The 16,714-nt window shown below is 44.9% G+C and overlaps 1 protein-coding gene across 5 annotated transcripts in view; it reads right to left on the bottom strand.

The window, feature by feature from the left end:
* The window catches only part of ext1c (exostoses (multiple) 1c), a 76,611-nt gene extending 61,763 nt beyond the window's left edge, over positions 1–14,848 (bottom strand). For 2 of the 5 annotated variants that reach the window (XM_036952645.1, XM_036952644.1), the window contains exons 1-2: positions 13,606–14,170; positions 3,833–5,188 (exon numbers count right to left, since the gene is read on the bottom strand). In XM_036952645.1, the coding sequence (XP_036808540.1) occupies positions 3,833–4,779 (947 nt within the window). In that variant the 5' untranslated portion in view covers positions 4,780–5,188; positions 13,606–14,170. Of the gene's footprint in view, positions 1–3,832; positions 5,189–13,605; positions 14,173–14,677 lie in introns of those variants that run through there. The other 3 variants (XM_036952643.1, XM_036952642.1, XM_036952646.1) reach the window with 3 other exon arrangements.
* Between the last annotated feature and the right edge of the window lie 1,866 nt (positions 14,849–16,714).

The following is a 16,714-nucleotide window of genomic DNA, read 5'->3' as shown; positions in this document are numbered from 1 at the left end:
AGGAGTGTGGGCGAGACACTGGAAGAGGGGAAAAGGAGAGAGAGAGAGCTAGGGATGGAGGTCAAGAACAAAATTACAGAGACAGAGGGAGAGAGATGGGAGTGAGGGAAATCAGGACCGGAAGAGGAAAAATGAGAGCGAGAGAAAGAACAGGAGAGAGAGAAAGAACTATAAGGCTCTGTCTCAATTCACCTTTTTTTAAACAGAGACACAAACAGAGGAGTTTGTTCTGGACTGGAACACGAGCCGCACACACCACATGCTCTCCAGGGGTACAATTTCACAGCCCCTAATTACAGTGGGGTGTAGGATTTCTTATTGGGGCCTGCCAACATCCCAACACACACACTATTATACATGCACACAAAGACACGAAGGCATACACACTCACAGAAACACACATGCATGCACACAAACACACACAAATCCACCCATTCAAACAAAACACACTTACACAAGCATGCATTTACACAAGCATGCATTCAAGTACACACCCATGGTCGAACTGCAGGAACACTAACTACAGTACAATTCAAGCCTCTTATTATGTCAGGGCCTTGCCTAGTTTCAGTTCATTTATAGAAAAATCACAATTATTTCAGATACATAATTCCTATAATGCAATATGCATGTAATAATGATGATGTTGTCCTTTACTGTACTATATAGACTACATGGACAAAAGTATGTGGACACCCCTTCAAAATAGTGGATTCTGCTATTTCAGCCACATCTGTTGTTGACAGGTGTATAAAATTGGGCACACTGCCATGCAATCTCCATAGACAAACATTGGCTGTAGAATGGCCTTTCTGAAGAACTCTGACTTTCAACGTGGCACTTTCATAGGATGCCACCTTTCCAACAAGTCAGTTCGTCAAATTTCTGCCCTGCTAGAGCTGCCCCGGTCAATTGTAAGTGCGTCTAGGAGCAACAGCGGCTCAGCAACGAAGGGGTAGGCCACACAAGCTCACAGAATGGGACCGCCAAGTGCTGAAGTGCGTAGCACGTAAAAATAATCTGTCATCGGTTGCAACACTCACTACCGGTTGAGGTGGTGTAAAGCTCGACGCCATTGGACTCTGGAGCAGTGGAAACACGTTCTCTGGAGTGAAGAATCACGCTTCACTGTGTCTGGCAGTCCGACAGACGAATCTGGCTTTGGCGGATGCCAGGAGAAAGCTACCTTCCCCAATGCACAGTGCCAAATGTAGTTTGGTAGAGGAGGAATAATGGCCTGGGGCTGTTTTTCTTGGTTCAGGTTAGGCCCCTTAGTTCCAGTGAAGGGAAATCTTAACGCTACAGCATACAATGCCATTCTAGTTGAGTCGGTTCTTCCAACTTTGTGGCAACTGTTTTGGGAAGGTATTTTCCTATTTCAGCATGACAATGCCCCTGTGCACAAAACAAGGTCCATACAGAAATGGTTTGTCAAAATCGGTGTGGAAGAACATGACTGGCCTGAACAGAGCCCTGACCTCAACCCCATCAAACACCGACTGCGAGCCAGGCCTAATCGCCCAACATCAGTGCCCGACCTCAGTAATGCTCTTGTGGCTAAATGGAAGCCAGCAATGTTCCAACATCTAGTTGAAAGCCTTCCCAGAAGAGTGGAGGCTGTTTTAGCAGCAAAGGGGGGGACCAACTCCATATCATATTAATGCCCATGATTTTGGAATGAGATGCTCAACGAGCATGTATACACATACTTTTGGCCATGTAGTGTATTTATGTATATTACTGTATATTCCTGTACTGTATCTACAGTGTACAACGGTTACTGTATATTCTGCACTGCAGTAGCGAACAGTGGTCTTTTTATTAATCTCTTTTTATTCCCCTCTTCTCCCTCTCCTTGAGTACTTTTTGGGTCATGAATAATGGCCTATGCTCTGACACCGTCTTCCACTTGGCAAGGCCGTCGTCATGGGAATATCCGTTTAAGCTGAATGGAGAGGTACATCCTTTTGCCATTACACCGCCCTCCCCCACGTCCCTGATACGTATACCTCAGTGCTTCAACTAGAACTAAAGCAACCCTGTAAAGTATTCTACTAGTACGTGTTATATATATGTGTGTGTGTGTCTCCTGAAAGTCCGTGCTTCATTTCCACTCCTCTCTTTTCACACACACCCTCATTTAGATTCACTGTACAATGCAGGTTTTTCTTTCCTTTCTCAGGGAATCCTTCAAAGTAAGAAAAAAGAGAAACTAGGCCATTAAGCTGCGGTAAAGCCTCTCCCTTGCCTAAAGTATCCCCCTCCCTCCCTCCCTCTTTCTCTCGCTTCGTCACCCTCCCTCTTGGCCCCTCTTTCTTTCTGGGTCCTTTCCCTGCCTGAAGTCCTACCTTCTTCTCCTCTTCCTCCCCATCTGTTACCCCTTCCCACCTTTTCTTCTTCTCTTTCCTGCTGTCTGCCTCTCTTCCCCTCTTCGTCCCTCCCTCCCTTTATCTAACCCCCATGTCTTGCCTGTCCTGTACTCCCCTTCAGGTACCCCCCCCCCCCCCCCCCCTACCTTGTCTAGTCCTAGGTCCTCCTGGGTTAATCTCTTGGTGGACCAGATGCATGGGCTCATTAACCTGGTGCAACCTGCTAAGAGGCTGCAGCCTGTCTGAGCCCACAGCCAAGGAGGACAGGAGAAACAGGGAGAGGAAGAATGGCATTTGGAGAGAGAGAGAGAGAGAGAGACATGGATGGTGGTAGTCGTTACCTAACCTTATTCTCAGAATCCTTCAGCTTCATGGGACATTTATATACCGTAAAGCCTTCATTTAATTCATTCTGACTCCACTTCCATGCATGGTTCTCATGTTAAAAGCCCACCTACTCCTCGGGATATGATAGTCAGAGAGAGGTCTTTGTCACCCCTATCTAACCCCTCGCCATATCCAAATCACTATCATATAACATAAGCCCCCACACCCCCTGATGTCTGAGCAGACCGTTTGTTATGTGTGGAATAAATGAGCTCATTCATACAGTATTGAGTGGGAGATCCGTCCCCTTCCCTTCACCACTGGCCCAATGTCAACAACCCAAAAATGTAGCTATGTCCTGGCCAGATGACAACTGCTATTACTGGGTAAGACAAGTCCCTCCACTCGCGCTCTCTCTCTCTCTTATTCTAGAGGTAACCGACCAGGACCAGATTACTGGTGTATTTTGTTGGAAGCTACATAAAAAGATAGCCTCCCCCTATTCTTACCCAATCAACTGCTATTCTTATTCCAGTTAACTTTTCCTCTCCTCAATCCCACTCTTTGCATCGTGATACTGCTCCTCTATGCATGGATGAATAAACACACTTATCAGGAGGTTTCAGAACCTTTTCTATTGGACTTTGGACAATCTATTGGTCTTTGGATGTTGACTTGCTTTAAAAAGGGGTGTAAACTCGTCACCAAGACCTTACACAGCCAGGACCACACTCTATACTTTAAATCTAACACAACATGCAACCAACACTCGATAATCCTAACATGATAACTGGGACAGTAACTGTAAAAGCCAGATAATATCCAGAAGGAGACCTCAGTTTAGATGAGAGAAAATCAAACTCATAAAACCCCTAAATCTAAGAGCCGCAATAAACGCCCAGAACAAGTAAAAACTAAGCAGTACAAGTACAAGCCCAACGTGTATTCCTGATGAAACTGAACACAAGTTATGACACCACCTCACAATAATAACCTATCCCTAAGGGGAGAATCCTAACTTCCACTTAAGTCAAATTTTCACTTAGTCATGCATTGTTGTCAAATTTTCACTTAGTCATGCATTGTTGTCAACTAACTGAATTGGAAGTTTGGCAGAATGCCAAATCCTGACTTACTTCTCATACTCCAGATTGTCATGGTCACAGCGGGCATCTTTGTGTTTCTCCCAGTCCTTCCCGTGACGGCATGTGGTGAGGGACACGATGTCCTTCCCGTTATGGATGTGATGCAGGGCGTTACGGGTGTCCGACCCGATGCCCGTTAAATACCGCTTCCCTTTGAACATCAATAGGTACTTCCTGCGTGGGGGCACTGTGTTTCGCACCAACCAGCCCCTCTCGCCCCCCTTCTGGGGGTGCTCCTTGGAGAACAGGGGGATGGAGACGTCGAACCCGGGCCTGAAGTGTTCCGTGTTGAGGCTGGCTTTAGCCAGGATGGCCTGGCCAATATTGAAGCCCAGGTCCTCGTTGTAGTTGGGCCAGGTCCCCGAGTACAGATTAAAGACAAGGTGGTTCCGTCCCTCGTTCCAGAGCGGGTAACCTTTGATACGATCGTCCAGGTTGGGCACGAACTGCCCCGAGAGCTGATCTCGGTCCAGAGTGTCAATCCCCAAAACGAACAGACACGCCTCGCGAGGGTCCGTGGTGTAGTACCGCGACTCGCCTATAGACATCAGTATCTTACGATAGCTCTCCGATACGCGCTCGCCCTTCTCCGACGGGTAGACGTATACTCTAAACCCGTCCCGCCCTCTACGTCGACATCTCGTAAAGTCGAAGCAGGTCTCCATGCGGCAGCGACTTTCTTTATAGATGCCCGTCCAGGCTTGGTGACGCTGGTGGGGGGACTCAGCGGAACCCGGCCCCGTCTGGAGTTCCTCCAGCTGGGCATAGCCCGGCAGGAAGGCCCGGTCGGTCCAGTTGGGCCAGGGACGCACCACCTCACCCCTTGGCCGCCCCAGCAGCTTGAAGAGACGGACCTGGACCCCGCCTCCCCAGTAGAAGAGCAGCAGCCAACAGCAAGCACACAGCCCCAGCAGGACATACTTCTTACGCGCCTGCATGGGGCCCAGAGTGCCTCTCGTTCTCTTCCTCTATCACTCTCCTCTCTTTTTCTCTCTCTGCCCCTCAGTTCTAAGCCTCACAGCGGTGGGCGAGTTATTTCGAAAGGTCTAACAAGGAGGGTCCAATATAGAACGGTGTGGTAACTTGGACATCGTCACTTCCAAGTCTGGTCCCATCCAGTTTGAGCCCATTGAGGATAAATAAATGGATGTTGAAGCCACTCTCTCCGGTTTCTCTCGCTCAGATTCGGGTGCCGTTAGCCTGTCTCTTGCTAGACCGTCTCTGTGGTGCGTGTGTGCACTTCCTGCACTGCCCGATGTGGATGCCTGTGGATGATGAAGGACGATGTCTCCTCTCTCTCAAGCCCTCCTCGCCGCCTCATGGCGCCCGCTGTCTCCCGGGTCTCTCCTGAGGACGCAAATAAACGAGATCACAGCTCAGTACACAACCCGAGGAGCACTTAACAGCACAGCCAGAGCCCAGCAGCACTATGCACATTAACAAGTCAAGGAACACGGTCTCACACCATTATGTAATGCACAACACACGCCCATACCAACATGCCGATATACTGTATAAACCAAAACATACACTATCAGTATGAAGCGTGTACACACTCAGCAATAAATTAGCACAGCGGTGGTCATTTCATTCACATAAAAATTCACTATAAAACCCCCCGAGTTGAACTGAAGATGAAATCTAGTCTCTTCAAAACACAGACCTCGCTCAGTTCAGTTCAGATAGCAGACAGTTCTGGTGAGACAGACAAAAAAACATTGACTCTCAAAGTTTAAACAATACCACCACTCTATATTTGAAAATGGTCAAAGTAGTTTGAATGTTTGGTCCGGTTATGCTTTTGACATCCAGTCCTGGAACCGTGGCGTTTTGGTTTCAGCGTGCCGAACATCAAGCAGCCAGCTCTGATATGATCACGTACTTCAAGCTCTGGTTGAACAGCGTCAGATACAGTGGAGAAGGAAACGGGGAGCCGTTTAGCAACTTCAAATGGAGATTGGTAAAGTAAGGAAAAATAGAGACACTTTATGGCAGTGTAATGTCTGTTAATCTTGGGGTGGGGAGAGAGTGGCTTTTTGTTACATTTGAAAACAGCAACCCGGTATGTTTGCCAAAGCACCCCCCCCCCATAACTCCCCAGTGTGTGTGTCTGTGGTGTGTATGGAACACCTCACAGAGCAGACCAGTGTTCCTACTGCCAGCCGCCACACAAAGGCAGCTTTCAGGTCTCACCTGCTCTCCCTCACTTTCTCTTTTCCTCCCCATCTCTACATCCCTCCCTCCCTCCCGCTCATTCTTCTACATTCATGTAGAATTGATGCCCCCCCCCCCTTCATTTTGCTCCTGTTATCGTGCTCCATACAGACGGGTGATATTGATCAACAATGCATTGTCTCATTAGACCAGTGTATTGTGACACTACAGAATTACCTTTGAATGTAAATTGAATGACTACTGAAACATACATTTCCAACTCATTCTGTCTGTGTTAATGTGCAACCATGTGTAAGTCAGGCGGTGTCTGTATGCAGGCCTCGTGACTATTTGTGTATGCATGCATGTATGTATGTACAGTATATCAGAAAAGTGAGTACACCCCTCACATTTTTGTAAATATTTGAGTATATCATTTCATGTGACAACACTGAAGAAATGACACTTTGCTACAAAGTAAAGTAGTGAGGGTACAGCTTGTTTAACAGTGTAAATTTGCTGTCCCCTCAAAATAACTCAACACACATCCATTAATGTCTAAACCGCTGGCAACAAAAGTGAGTACACCCCTAAGTGAAAATGTCCACATTGGGCCCAGTGTCAATGCTTCAGTATGTCACAGTACATGTTGGCATTCATGGTTCACTCAATTAACTGTAGCTCCCCAGTGCCGGCAGCACTCATGCAGCCCCAGACCATGACACTCCCACCACCATGCTTGACTGTAGGCAAGACACACTTGTCTTTGTACTCCTCACCTGGTTGCCGCCACACAAGCTTGACACCATCTGAACCAAATAAGTTTATCTTGGTCTCATCAGACCACAGGACATGGTTCCAGTAATCCATGTCCTTAGTCTGCTTGTCTTCAGCAAACTGTTTGCGGGCTTTCTTGTGCATCATCTTTAGAAGAGGCTTCCTTCTGGGACGACAGCCATGCAGACCAATTTGATGCAGTGTACGGCATATGGTCTGAGCACTGACAGGCTGACCCCCCACCCCTTCAACCTCTGCAGCAATGCTGGCAGCACTCATACGTCTATTTCCCAAAGACAACTTCTGGATATGACGCGGAGCACGTGCACTCAACTTCTTTGGTCGACCATGGCAAGGCCTGTCCAGTTAAACCGCTGTATGGTCTTGGCCACCGTGCTGCAGCTCAGTTTCAGGGTCTTGGCAATCTTCTTATAGCCCAGGCCCTCTTTATGTAGAGCAACAATTCTTTTTTTCAGATCCTCAGAGAGTTCTTTGCCATGAGGTGCCATGTTGAACTTCCAGTGACCAGTCAGTATGAGGGAGTGTGAGAGCGATGACACCAAATTTAACACACCTGCTCCCCATTCACACCTGAGACCTTGTAACACTAACGAGTCACATGACACCGGGGAGGGAAAATGGCTAATTGGGCCCAATTTGGACATTTTCACTTAGGGGTGTACTCACTTTTGTTGCCAGCTGTTTAGACATTAATGGCTGTGTGTTGAGTTATTTTGAGGGGACAGCAAATGTACACTGTTTTACAAGCTGTACACTCACTACTTTACATTGTAGCCAAGTGTCATTTCTTCAGAGTTGTCACATGAAAAGATATACTCAAATATTGTGTGTACTCACTTTTGGGGTGTACTCACTTTTGTGATATACTGTATGTATGTATGTATGTATGTATGCATGCATGTATGTATGCATGCACACATCAGGTAGTCTCAGATGGTGAGCTCACTGAGAGCCATAGAGATTCTGGGTGTTGGTTTTTGGCTCAGCCAAGCTTCTCTCCCACACAGCACAGTGGCAAGCAGACAAAGTTGTAAGGAAACAGACACTAGGGATCCCATTACATAGTCCTCATCAATAATTTACCAGCTCCTTTAGTTAAGACATTGATTTTCCTTTCTGCTTTATATCCCCTGCCGCTCCTGCTGAAGTAAAACTCAATCTACCTCAGCATACTCTCACACGGCTAAGACATATATCCAGTCTGACAGAAAAAAAGACAACCTGAGCTACGGGTTGGAACCGGTTCAGGGAACAGAACCAAACAGCGATTTTGAAGAATGGAAACAGAACTCGGAACGAAAGTGATCTCTAGTGTTCCGGAACAAAAATGTTATTCTGAAATCATGAGAATCGGTAAATAATGTCAATTTTCTGTTCCCAAGATATAGGGTTTTGCTCAGACTGATTGGAAAAACATTTTGGTTCCAACCCTGACCCGAGCATTATAATGTCTCTGATGATTTGTATTTCAGGTAATGATGAGGGTGATGGTAAAGACAAGGATGGATTCTCACTTTCTTCTCCAACTAATACCGAGATATTTTCTCAAAATGAAAGACACCAAAAAGTTTAATCCCACACGGCCACCAAAGAACCAGGGAAATATCAACTAATTCCCTCCACATCGATCAGTAATCCCCATTACCAACTGTCAACATTATGCAAGGCAACGATAGAACCCCAATCGCCATCCTGTTTGTTGTACTGTGTAAATGAAAACAGCAGTGTAGCAATAGATGGCATAGCGCTTTGAGATGGCATAGCGCTGGGAGATGGCATAGCGCTGGGAGATGGCATAGCGCTGGGAGATGGCATAGCGCTGGGAGATGGCATAGCGCTGGGAGATGGCATAGGGCTGGGAGATGGCATAGGGCTGGGAGCGCTAATGAATGTTGGCCAATACAAACCCCGGGCATGTCTGGCCAGTAACAGCCTTTACACAAATGCACATAAACACACACCTTGGAGAAGGAGTTACGCAGCCAGACTCCTACTAAGAGAGTATGTGGCTCCACTGTCACAAATCAATGATGAATGGATCAGTATGGTAGGGCCTAGCACTGAGAAAGGCCACATGGCCTGTTGAGGAGCCTGAGGGAAAGTACAGGATTCAGACAGAGGGGAACCTTAAGGGTTCTGGTTGGAAGCTCTTAGACTGCGTCCTTCCTTCCTTTCTTCCTTCCATATTTTGTATGGTTGATCACTGGTCTGACAGGAAGCTTTGACACATATGGTAAAGAAGGGTTATGGATTCGTTTTTAGTTCCACCGCCAGTATGTTGATGTCAGACTCAAGAAGGTATCTGTGAAATATTTCAGCTTAGCCTTGAGATATGGGGTGAAAGAAGGTCATTTGTCACACAAAAGAAGGCATTGAGACTTGAAAGAGTAAGGTATCTCTGGGGGATACTTGAGATGACTGTGACTTGCCTTTTCAGGTAAGTAGTGGATTCAAATAAGAAGGACACTTGAGAGGTGTGAGGATACTGCAATGCATTGTGGGAAGGCTAACACACAAGGAAGGAGGTGGGTCGTCAAAGCAGTAGGGAGTGAAATATACAGCAACTCCTTCCTCTGACTAATCAATGTTTGTTTGTACACAGCACTTCTACTTGTCACCTGTGTGTTCGCATTGAGCATTAAAAGCCCCACCGTAAACTTTACAGGTACCTTGTGAAATCTCTTTATCAGCAAGACAATCAAACTCCAAGTTATCCTTCCTCACCCTAACGTCTCTACCTCCCATGCCTACACTGCATCCTCATCTCTGGGTTTTGTTGTTGGTTCACAAGCTTCAGTCAGTGTCGGTGACAGCTGGACCGGCGGCCTGCTCAAACCTCATCCATCCATCCCTCCTCTGCCTCCCTCAGGACCTCGAAGACTGCTTACCCTCAACTTTGCCGGCTGTTCCCACAAGACTAAACTAGTCTCTCTGCAGCTATTGACGGAAATGCAATTGAATCAGCAGTAGGTGGAATTGTGTTTACAGCAACTGTCGACTGCTACTCAGATGCAATAATACAGGAGTGTAACAGGGTGGGGAATATGTATGAAGGCATTGATAAAACTGAAATGAGCTTGAGTTGGACTCTGAAGGAAGTAGTCATTTCCTCTGTACATGAGGAAATGGCACTACTACGCCGGAGAGGGTTTGCATAGGTATATAAAGTAGACTATAAATAGACCCTCGACCAGCAGCATCTGATTTTAAAATAGTAACTCAATTCTTTCCGAACAGAGTCGGCATGCCTGAGTCAGTGTCTATCTGCGTGATAGAGTTATTACACAGAGACTCAAATGCTGAACTGCTATTTGTTATGCCGTTTTCTGCCAACGTGTTCAGTTAGTAGGCTCTGTGTGTGTGCGCGCGTTTTTGTGCACACACCAAACGTGTATTGCTTGACTAAAGCTGGACATATGTTAGTCCAGGGAAATTGTTCCTAAAGAAAAACAAATCTTGCGTTGAGGTGAGAGGCGAAGCCAGACTAAAATTAAGCGCTGGACTCTGTCATTAGAGGCCGGAGAACTGTAGCGGCAATTCCAAGGGGCACTCCTAGTCCTAGCCTTATTGTGCCATGCAATGTGTGCTTGTGGAGATGTGTGTTTATGTGGGGAAGACCTGACCAGGAATGACTGAGGTTGTGGTCGAGGTGTGACTGCGGTCATCTCAGATAGTGCTTTTGGGAAAAAGGGAAAACAGGAACAGTACAACCAACGCCCAAGCACCCAGGCATTAAGGGCTTCTAGGTGATTCTATTTGCCCTGGGTTTTTTTTTACAATGGAGGCGGTGAGAGACTCCTACATGGTTAATAAGATGTTTACCTCTAGCCTGAATGACCCATGCCTAGCCTCCTACCGCCTTCAATTCCAAACTCAATGATAATTACAACCTGGCTTGATTAAATGTGTCTCAATAATATGCTAATCTCACTCCGATGCCACAAGGGCTGATTAAGCAAACACACTAGATGGGTTGGAACAACTAGAGCTGCTAGCTCTGCATCGACTCGTGCTGCTCACACAGCAGATCATGTGGGATATATAACACAACTTATCATGCTATCTACAGGGCAATTGGTAAGGATTCAGACCCCTTGACTTTTTCCACATTTTGCTACCTTACTGCCTTATTCTCAAATTGATTAAAATGCCCCCCCCCCCCCCTCAATCTACACACAATATCCCATAATGACAAAGCAACATTTTTTTGCTTAAATTTGAGCAAATATAAGTGTTTCAACCCTTTACTCAGTACTTTGTTAAAGCCCCTTTGGCAGCCATTAAAGCCTTGAGTCTTCTTGGGTATGATGCTACAAGCTTGGCACACCTATATTTGGGAAGTTTCTCCCATTCTTCTCTGCAAATTCTCTCAAGCTCTGTCAGGTTGGATGGGGAGCGTCGCTGCACAGCTATTTTCTGGTCTCTCCAGAAATGTTCAATCGGATTCAAGTCTGGGCTCTGGCTGGGCCACTCAAGGACATTCAGAGACTTGTCCCCAGTCTGAGGTCCTGAGCACTCTGGAGCAGGTTTTCATCAAGGATCTCTCTGTACTTTGCTCCATTCATCTTTCACTCGATCATGATTAGTCTCACAGTCCCTGATGCTGAAAAAATATCCCCCACAGCATGATGCTGCCACCACCATGCTTCACCGTAGGGATGGTGACAGGTTTTATCCAGACGGGACTCTTGACATTCAGGCCAAAGAGTTCAATCGTGGTTTCATCAGACCAGAGAATCTTGTTTCTCATAGTATGAGAGTCCTTTAGATGCCTTTTGGCAAACTCCAAGAAGCTGTCATGTGCCTTTTACTGAGGAGTGGATTTCCGTCTGGCCATAAAGGCCTGATTGGTGGATTGCTGTAGAGATGGGAGAAGCTTCCAGAAGGACAACCATCTCCACAGAGGAACTCTGAAGCTCTGTCCAAGTGACCATCGGGTTCTTGGTCACTTCCCTGACCAAGACCCTTCTCCTCCGATTGCGCAGTTTGGCTGAGCGGCCAGCTCTAGGAAGAGTCTTGGTGGTTCCAAACTTCTTCCATTTAAGAATGACGGAGGCCACTGTGTTCTTGGGGACACAATTTATTTAATCCATTTTAGAATAAGGCTGTAACATAACAAAATGTTGAAAAGTCAAGGGGTCTGAATACTTTCAAATGCACTGTACATGGGGCTCAAGCAGAAGATGCCCCTTATATGCAGACCTGGGATCCGATTATTGTGAAAATAAACTTCACTACGGGGATGAAAGTAAAACGTAATGTTGGATCAGGTCTAAAGGACAATTTCACGACTACACAATGAGCCCAGTGAAAAACACAATGCTTATCTGTGTGGTTGGACTCTAAGGAGTGATGTGTAAGAATGGCCTGGACAAAAGATAATATTTGTATGCCTAGGAGATGCCAGTGTTTTATGGGGGTGCTGTGACTTGTTATGGCAGTGCCCAGCAATTCTATAATTCAAACATTGATTCCTCCACTATGATACCTATCAAGAACCAGCCCGCCTGCAGCCATGATGTACCTCGCCCTTCACGACACAAAATAAGGTAATATATTAAGTGTGAATGATGCAATGAGTCCGACATCCTTGTCAGAGGAGCAGAGATCCGAGTCACTTTCAATCACCTATCCACATCTCTAGATACCATGGTATCACATTCAAGCTGAGTCATACAGTATAGACTAGTCCAGATTGAAAGAATCATCATGACGATTATTTCAACGCCTTTACTAGACCACGTTCTCCTAATATGGATAAATAATAAGTAGTATCTAGAATTCTGAAAGAGAATCGAGTCTGCTGTATCCGTTTTTGGACGTACAAATGAATATATACACGTATTGATTATTGACGAATATAACTTGAGCTTCGTTCAACTGTCATTCCCCATCAGAACCCAAAATATAAGCTTGTTTTACACCAATGTTTGTAAACAATGTAAATGCAAACGAACACTGTATAGCTTCATGGTACAAACTAATTTAGATATCAATCCTTGCAGTCTATTAATTTGAGTGTGGTTGCATTTCCCCATGCCCATCCCTCAGCTCGCTCTAAAGCCATTACTGTTTGGTAACAGTGAATGTGAAATCATTCCACAGGTTTAGTGTTTTGATTTCTAATTATTTATGGGGCGTCAGTTTGGACCAGGTCCCCGTCCTTGGCTGCGCTTCATCAGTCAATACCATAAATTAATTATTGTCAGGGGATGTCACCATTTAAATTTGTCAACCAAATGCTTCACCACAGAATTGGCTGTGACACCTCACTTGAAATGGGGTATACTGAGCTTTATAGCTCTGTCAAGTGTATCCAATCTGAGTGTGCAAGAAAGGCATCCCGGAGGGTCCACCCTTGGAAAAACAGGGTCAACCATCATCACACCTCAAAATGTGCCAATGGCATTTCTTTGACACACACAAGGTCATGCATAATGTTGTGTTAATAGATTTAACATGTCATTTACGAATGCCATCGTTCTATTGCAACAAATGCAAAATTACACCCATATTAGAAGACTTCTGAAGCAGAGCATTCAACCTTCATCGTATTCTACATATTTCTATCCCTCAGAAAACAGCGTAAGAGTAAAACAAAACAAAAATGTCACATACACGCAATATGTGCAGTGAAATGTGTTGTTTTACAGGGACAGCCATGGTAGTACGGCGCCCCTGGAGCAAATTAGGTTTAAGTGCCTTGCTCAAGAGTACCGATTGATGTTTCACCTTGTCAGTTCAGGTATTCGAACCAGCGAACTCTCGGTTTCTGGCCCAAAGCTCTAACCGCTAGGTTATTGTGTTGTTACCTGTACTTATTGCGGTCCTACGGGAATGACAGGCAGACAGTCTCATCCACTTTCAAAAGCAAGTATTTAGTCCTTGTCGGTTATCTTCGTGAGTTGTCAGCAATAGTTGTCAACCAAATATGTCATTGCTTGCTTGCTTCTGTTCTCTTGACGCTCCTCTAGCTATAGCGGCACGTTGTGTTTGCATACAAATTGAGCGTCCTTTCTAGCGGCATGAGGGTAGATCAATACATCGATGTAGTTGATGCACTGGCGCTCCTCTCGATTTACGAGCTCTGTAACATGATTGTGTTACACGACTGACACGCGCAAACATACACACCGGGCGCGTCCATAAAAATAATAATCACCACGGCGATTCCCTCCGCCTATGTCTGCGATTACAATCACAGTTTTCTCACTCTCCACAGTGGCATTATTTGGGTGTTCGCACTACCTGGAGCCACATTAAACAGCACGCTTTCTCCGCAGAGAGGAAATTAGCACATTATTTCATATGATTCCCTCTCAGTGAATATTCAACGTGACAGCAGTACTTTAGCCTATATAAGACATAGACTGCAGCCTATCCCTGGGCCACGACAAGTGTCATTCCCTTTATCGGAGCGTGAGTGTGTCGAGGGCGTTGATGCAATTCGGTAGAAGCTATTGAAACAATGCATAGGGGAAATTAACAATCGAGGTGGCTATAAATAGACCAATCATTCAAATGCGCTGCCATCGGTTGGGTTCATAGGCTACTCGTAGAATATGTCAACAGTGACAGTATGAGACTGAGCCGAGCATGCACTCCGTAGGCTATGCTCGTACCCTTATGAAATTAATATTGAACAGTAGGCACAATGCCCTTGGACACTGAGCACGATTTCATATGCAGAATCACCACATTTCCTATAAACACTTGTCCATATACAGTACTATGTGATTGAGAATAATCCCATTACTTCCGGAGTGCAACATGCAGTCATTGATATAGGCTGTTGAACAGACTAAATACAGACATAGTACTCCGGGTATGGGCTGCCTACATCACCAGTGCGCTCCGCCTGCTTTCTTCCGACAGAGAACTCACCCTCACCGGGGGGTCAAAATAAAGTGCAGTTCCCCTCTCAGCCGATTTCCTTTTCACTCCTCGGCCAAGCATTTGCAAATCACCTCCGCATGCACGCACACGTTATCCTGCAATACCGGATATGGATATCTGCGATATATTGTCCATTTTTAACATACACAACGTTCCAAAGACAACCCGCCCCCTGCGTTTGTGATTGGTTGTCGCGGCGCCGAGGTACCTCAGTCGCACAAAGCTGTAGGCTATTTATAGAATATACACACATCTGGCCAGCGGTTCCGCGCAACTGGAGGACTTTGGAACCTCTGAATTACGCACACAGAACGGATTCGACTTTGAAGTGAACCCCTAAATATCGTGACCATGGGTCTATAAGGTTATATTTGTGCAAAACATAGCTCTGAGATATTGAGCATCAAAGTTATCACATCCCAGATGTTGTAGTGAATTCTTATTTCATAACCCATTACGGTCCTCACCTTAAATGTACCTTAAGTGCAGAGCATCAAAATCCTGAGACGTTTGTAAATCCGTTGTTTAAGGGGGTGGAAACGCACCTGGGTTCAGCCATAAAAGTCTACATGGCACAGAATGTTAAACTTATTACAGACATGTAATGATTCAATAAAGATAATACCCTTCATTCTTTCTAATCACATCATCAAATATATTAATTAATGTTCATCACACATTTGTTAAAGTGATAGTTCATAAAAGTGACAATTGCACTATATCCTATAGAGAACTAGCAATTTTGCTAAAGCTTAGCTCTGGATCAGTAAAATGACACATTTTCTGGTCTCTGACACCCAAAGTCAGTAAATGACTTGCTAGTTATCAGTTAAAATGTGGTATGTTTGTAATTTTGGCGAAATACTCCTATGTAAGGTTTTCGTATTTAAATAGAAAAAGACAAACGCAGCAATGTCTCTCCAGTTGGCCTTAACCATGCTCAAATGCACATGTAGCCTATGTATGTGTTTTTACCATAAAGAGCTTAAAGGACAATTCCACCCTAGAACGATCTTTTGGTATTTGTTTCATTGGTCCATTGTTGATATAGTCCCAAAATAGTTTGTATGTCAGAAATCAAGGTAAAATAACTTTCAAAATACCGAAATACAGCCGGTATGATGCACGTTGCCTCATATGACGCAAAACACGTAACATGCATCATACCGGCTGTATTTCTGTATTTTAAAAGTTATATATCTTGAAAACTTGATTGCTGACATGCAAAACATTTTGGGACTATATCAACAATGGATTAATGAAACAAATACCAAAATATCGTTTTGGGGTGTAGTTTTCCTTTAAGTGAGGGCCATTCTCCTGAAAAAGTGGTGAAACAAAATCAAAGTAATTGCAAAAGACAACCAGAACCTATGAATAAACAAAGACTTGGAATAAGGCTCTATCGGCAAAATATATGATTTTGAGATGAGTAGTTTTCAAGTCCCAGATCTCAGAACTATTTCGTGACGTGTTCCTCTTTCATGACTCAATAAGTACATCACTTATATACAATCATTTTGTATTGACAACCCAGCTTTGTGTAGTTGGATTGTAGATAGAACCTTATAGCACCAAGTCCAATGGTTTTTGCGCAGATACTTTTCATTGGGATGATTTACATTTTCACATGTCTGATTTAAAAAAAAACACGAGCTGGCGCACACCCTGAATAATAGTTTGTGTGGAGGTGCTGACTAACGGCGAATAAACTACCAAAATAAAGAAAATTGCACACTCCAGGTGTAATCTCCCAGCAATTGAATGTGTATTTACCAATGTTTCGGCATCACTGTGCCTTCTTCGGGGTGCAGGGTTCAGGGTTCAGGGTTCTTCACCCCGAAGAAGGCACAGTGATGCCGAAACATTGGTAAATACCCATTAAATTGCAGGGAGATTACACATTGAGTATGCAACTTTATTTTGATAGTTTACATTTTCACAAATCTGACACATCTCACATATGGGATATACTCACATGTGAAGTACCTCCTAAAGAGCAACTATTTGTGAATAAGTCATTTT

This window comes from Oncorhynchus mykiss, chromosome 18 (assembly GCF_013265735.2).
Source record: "Oncorhynchus mykiss isolate Arlee chromosome 18, USDA_OmykA_1.1, whole genome shotgun sequence".
Taxonomy (NCBI): Eukaryota; Metazoa; Chordata; class Actinopteri; order Salmoniformes; family Salmonidae; genus Oncorhynchus; species Oncorhynchus mykiss.
Note: the sequence above shows the minus strand (reverse complement) of the source record. Positions and strands in the feature narration are given on the sequence as shown.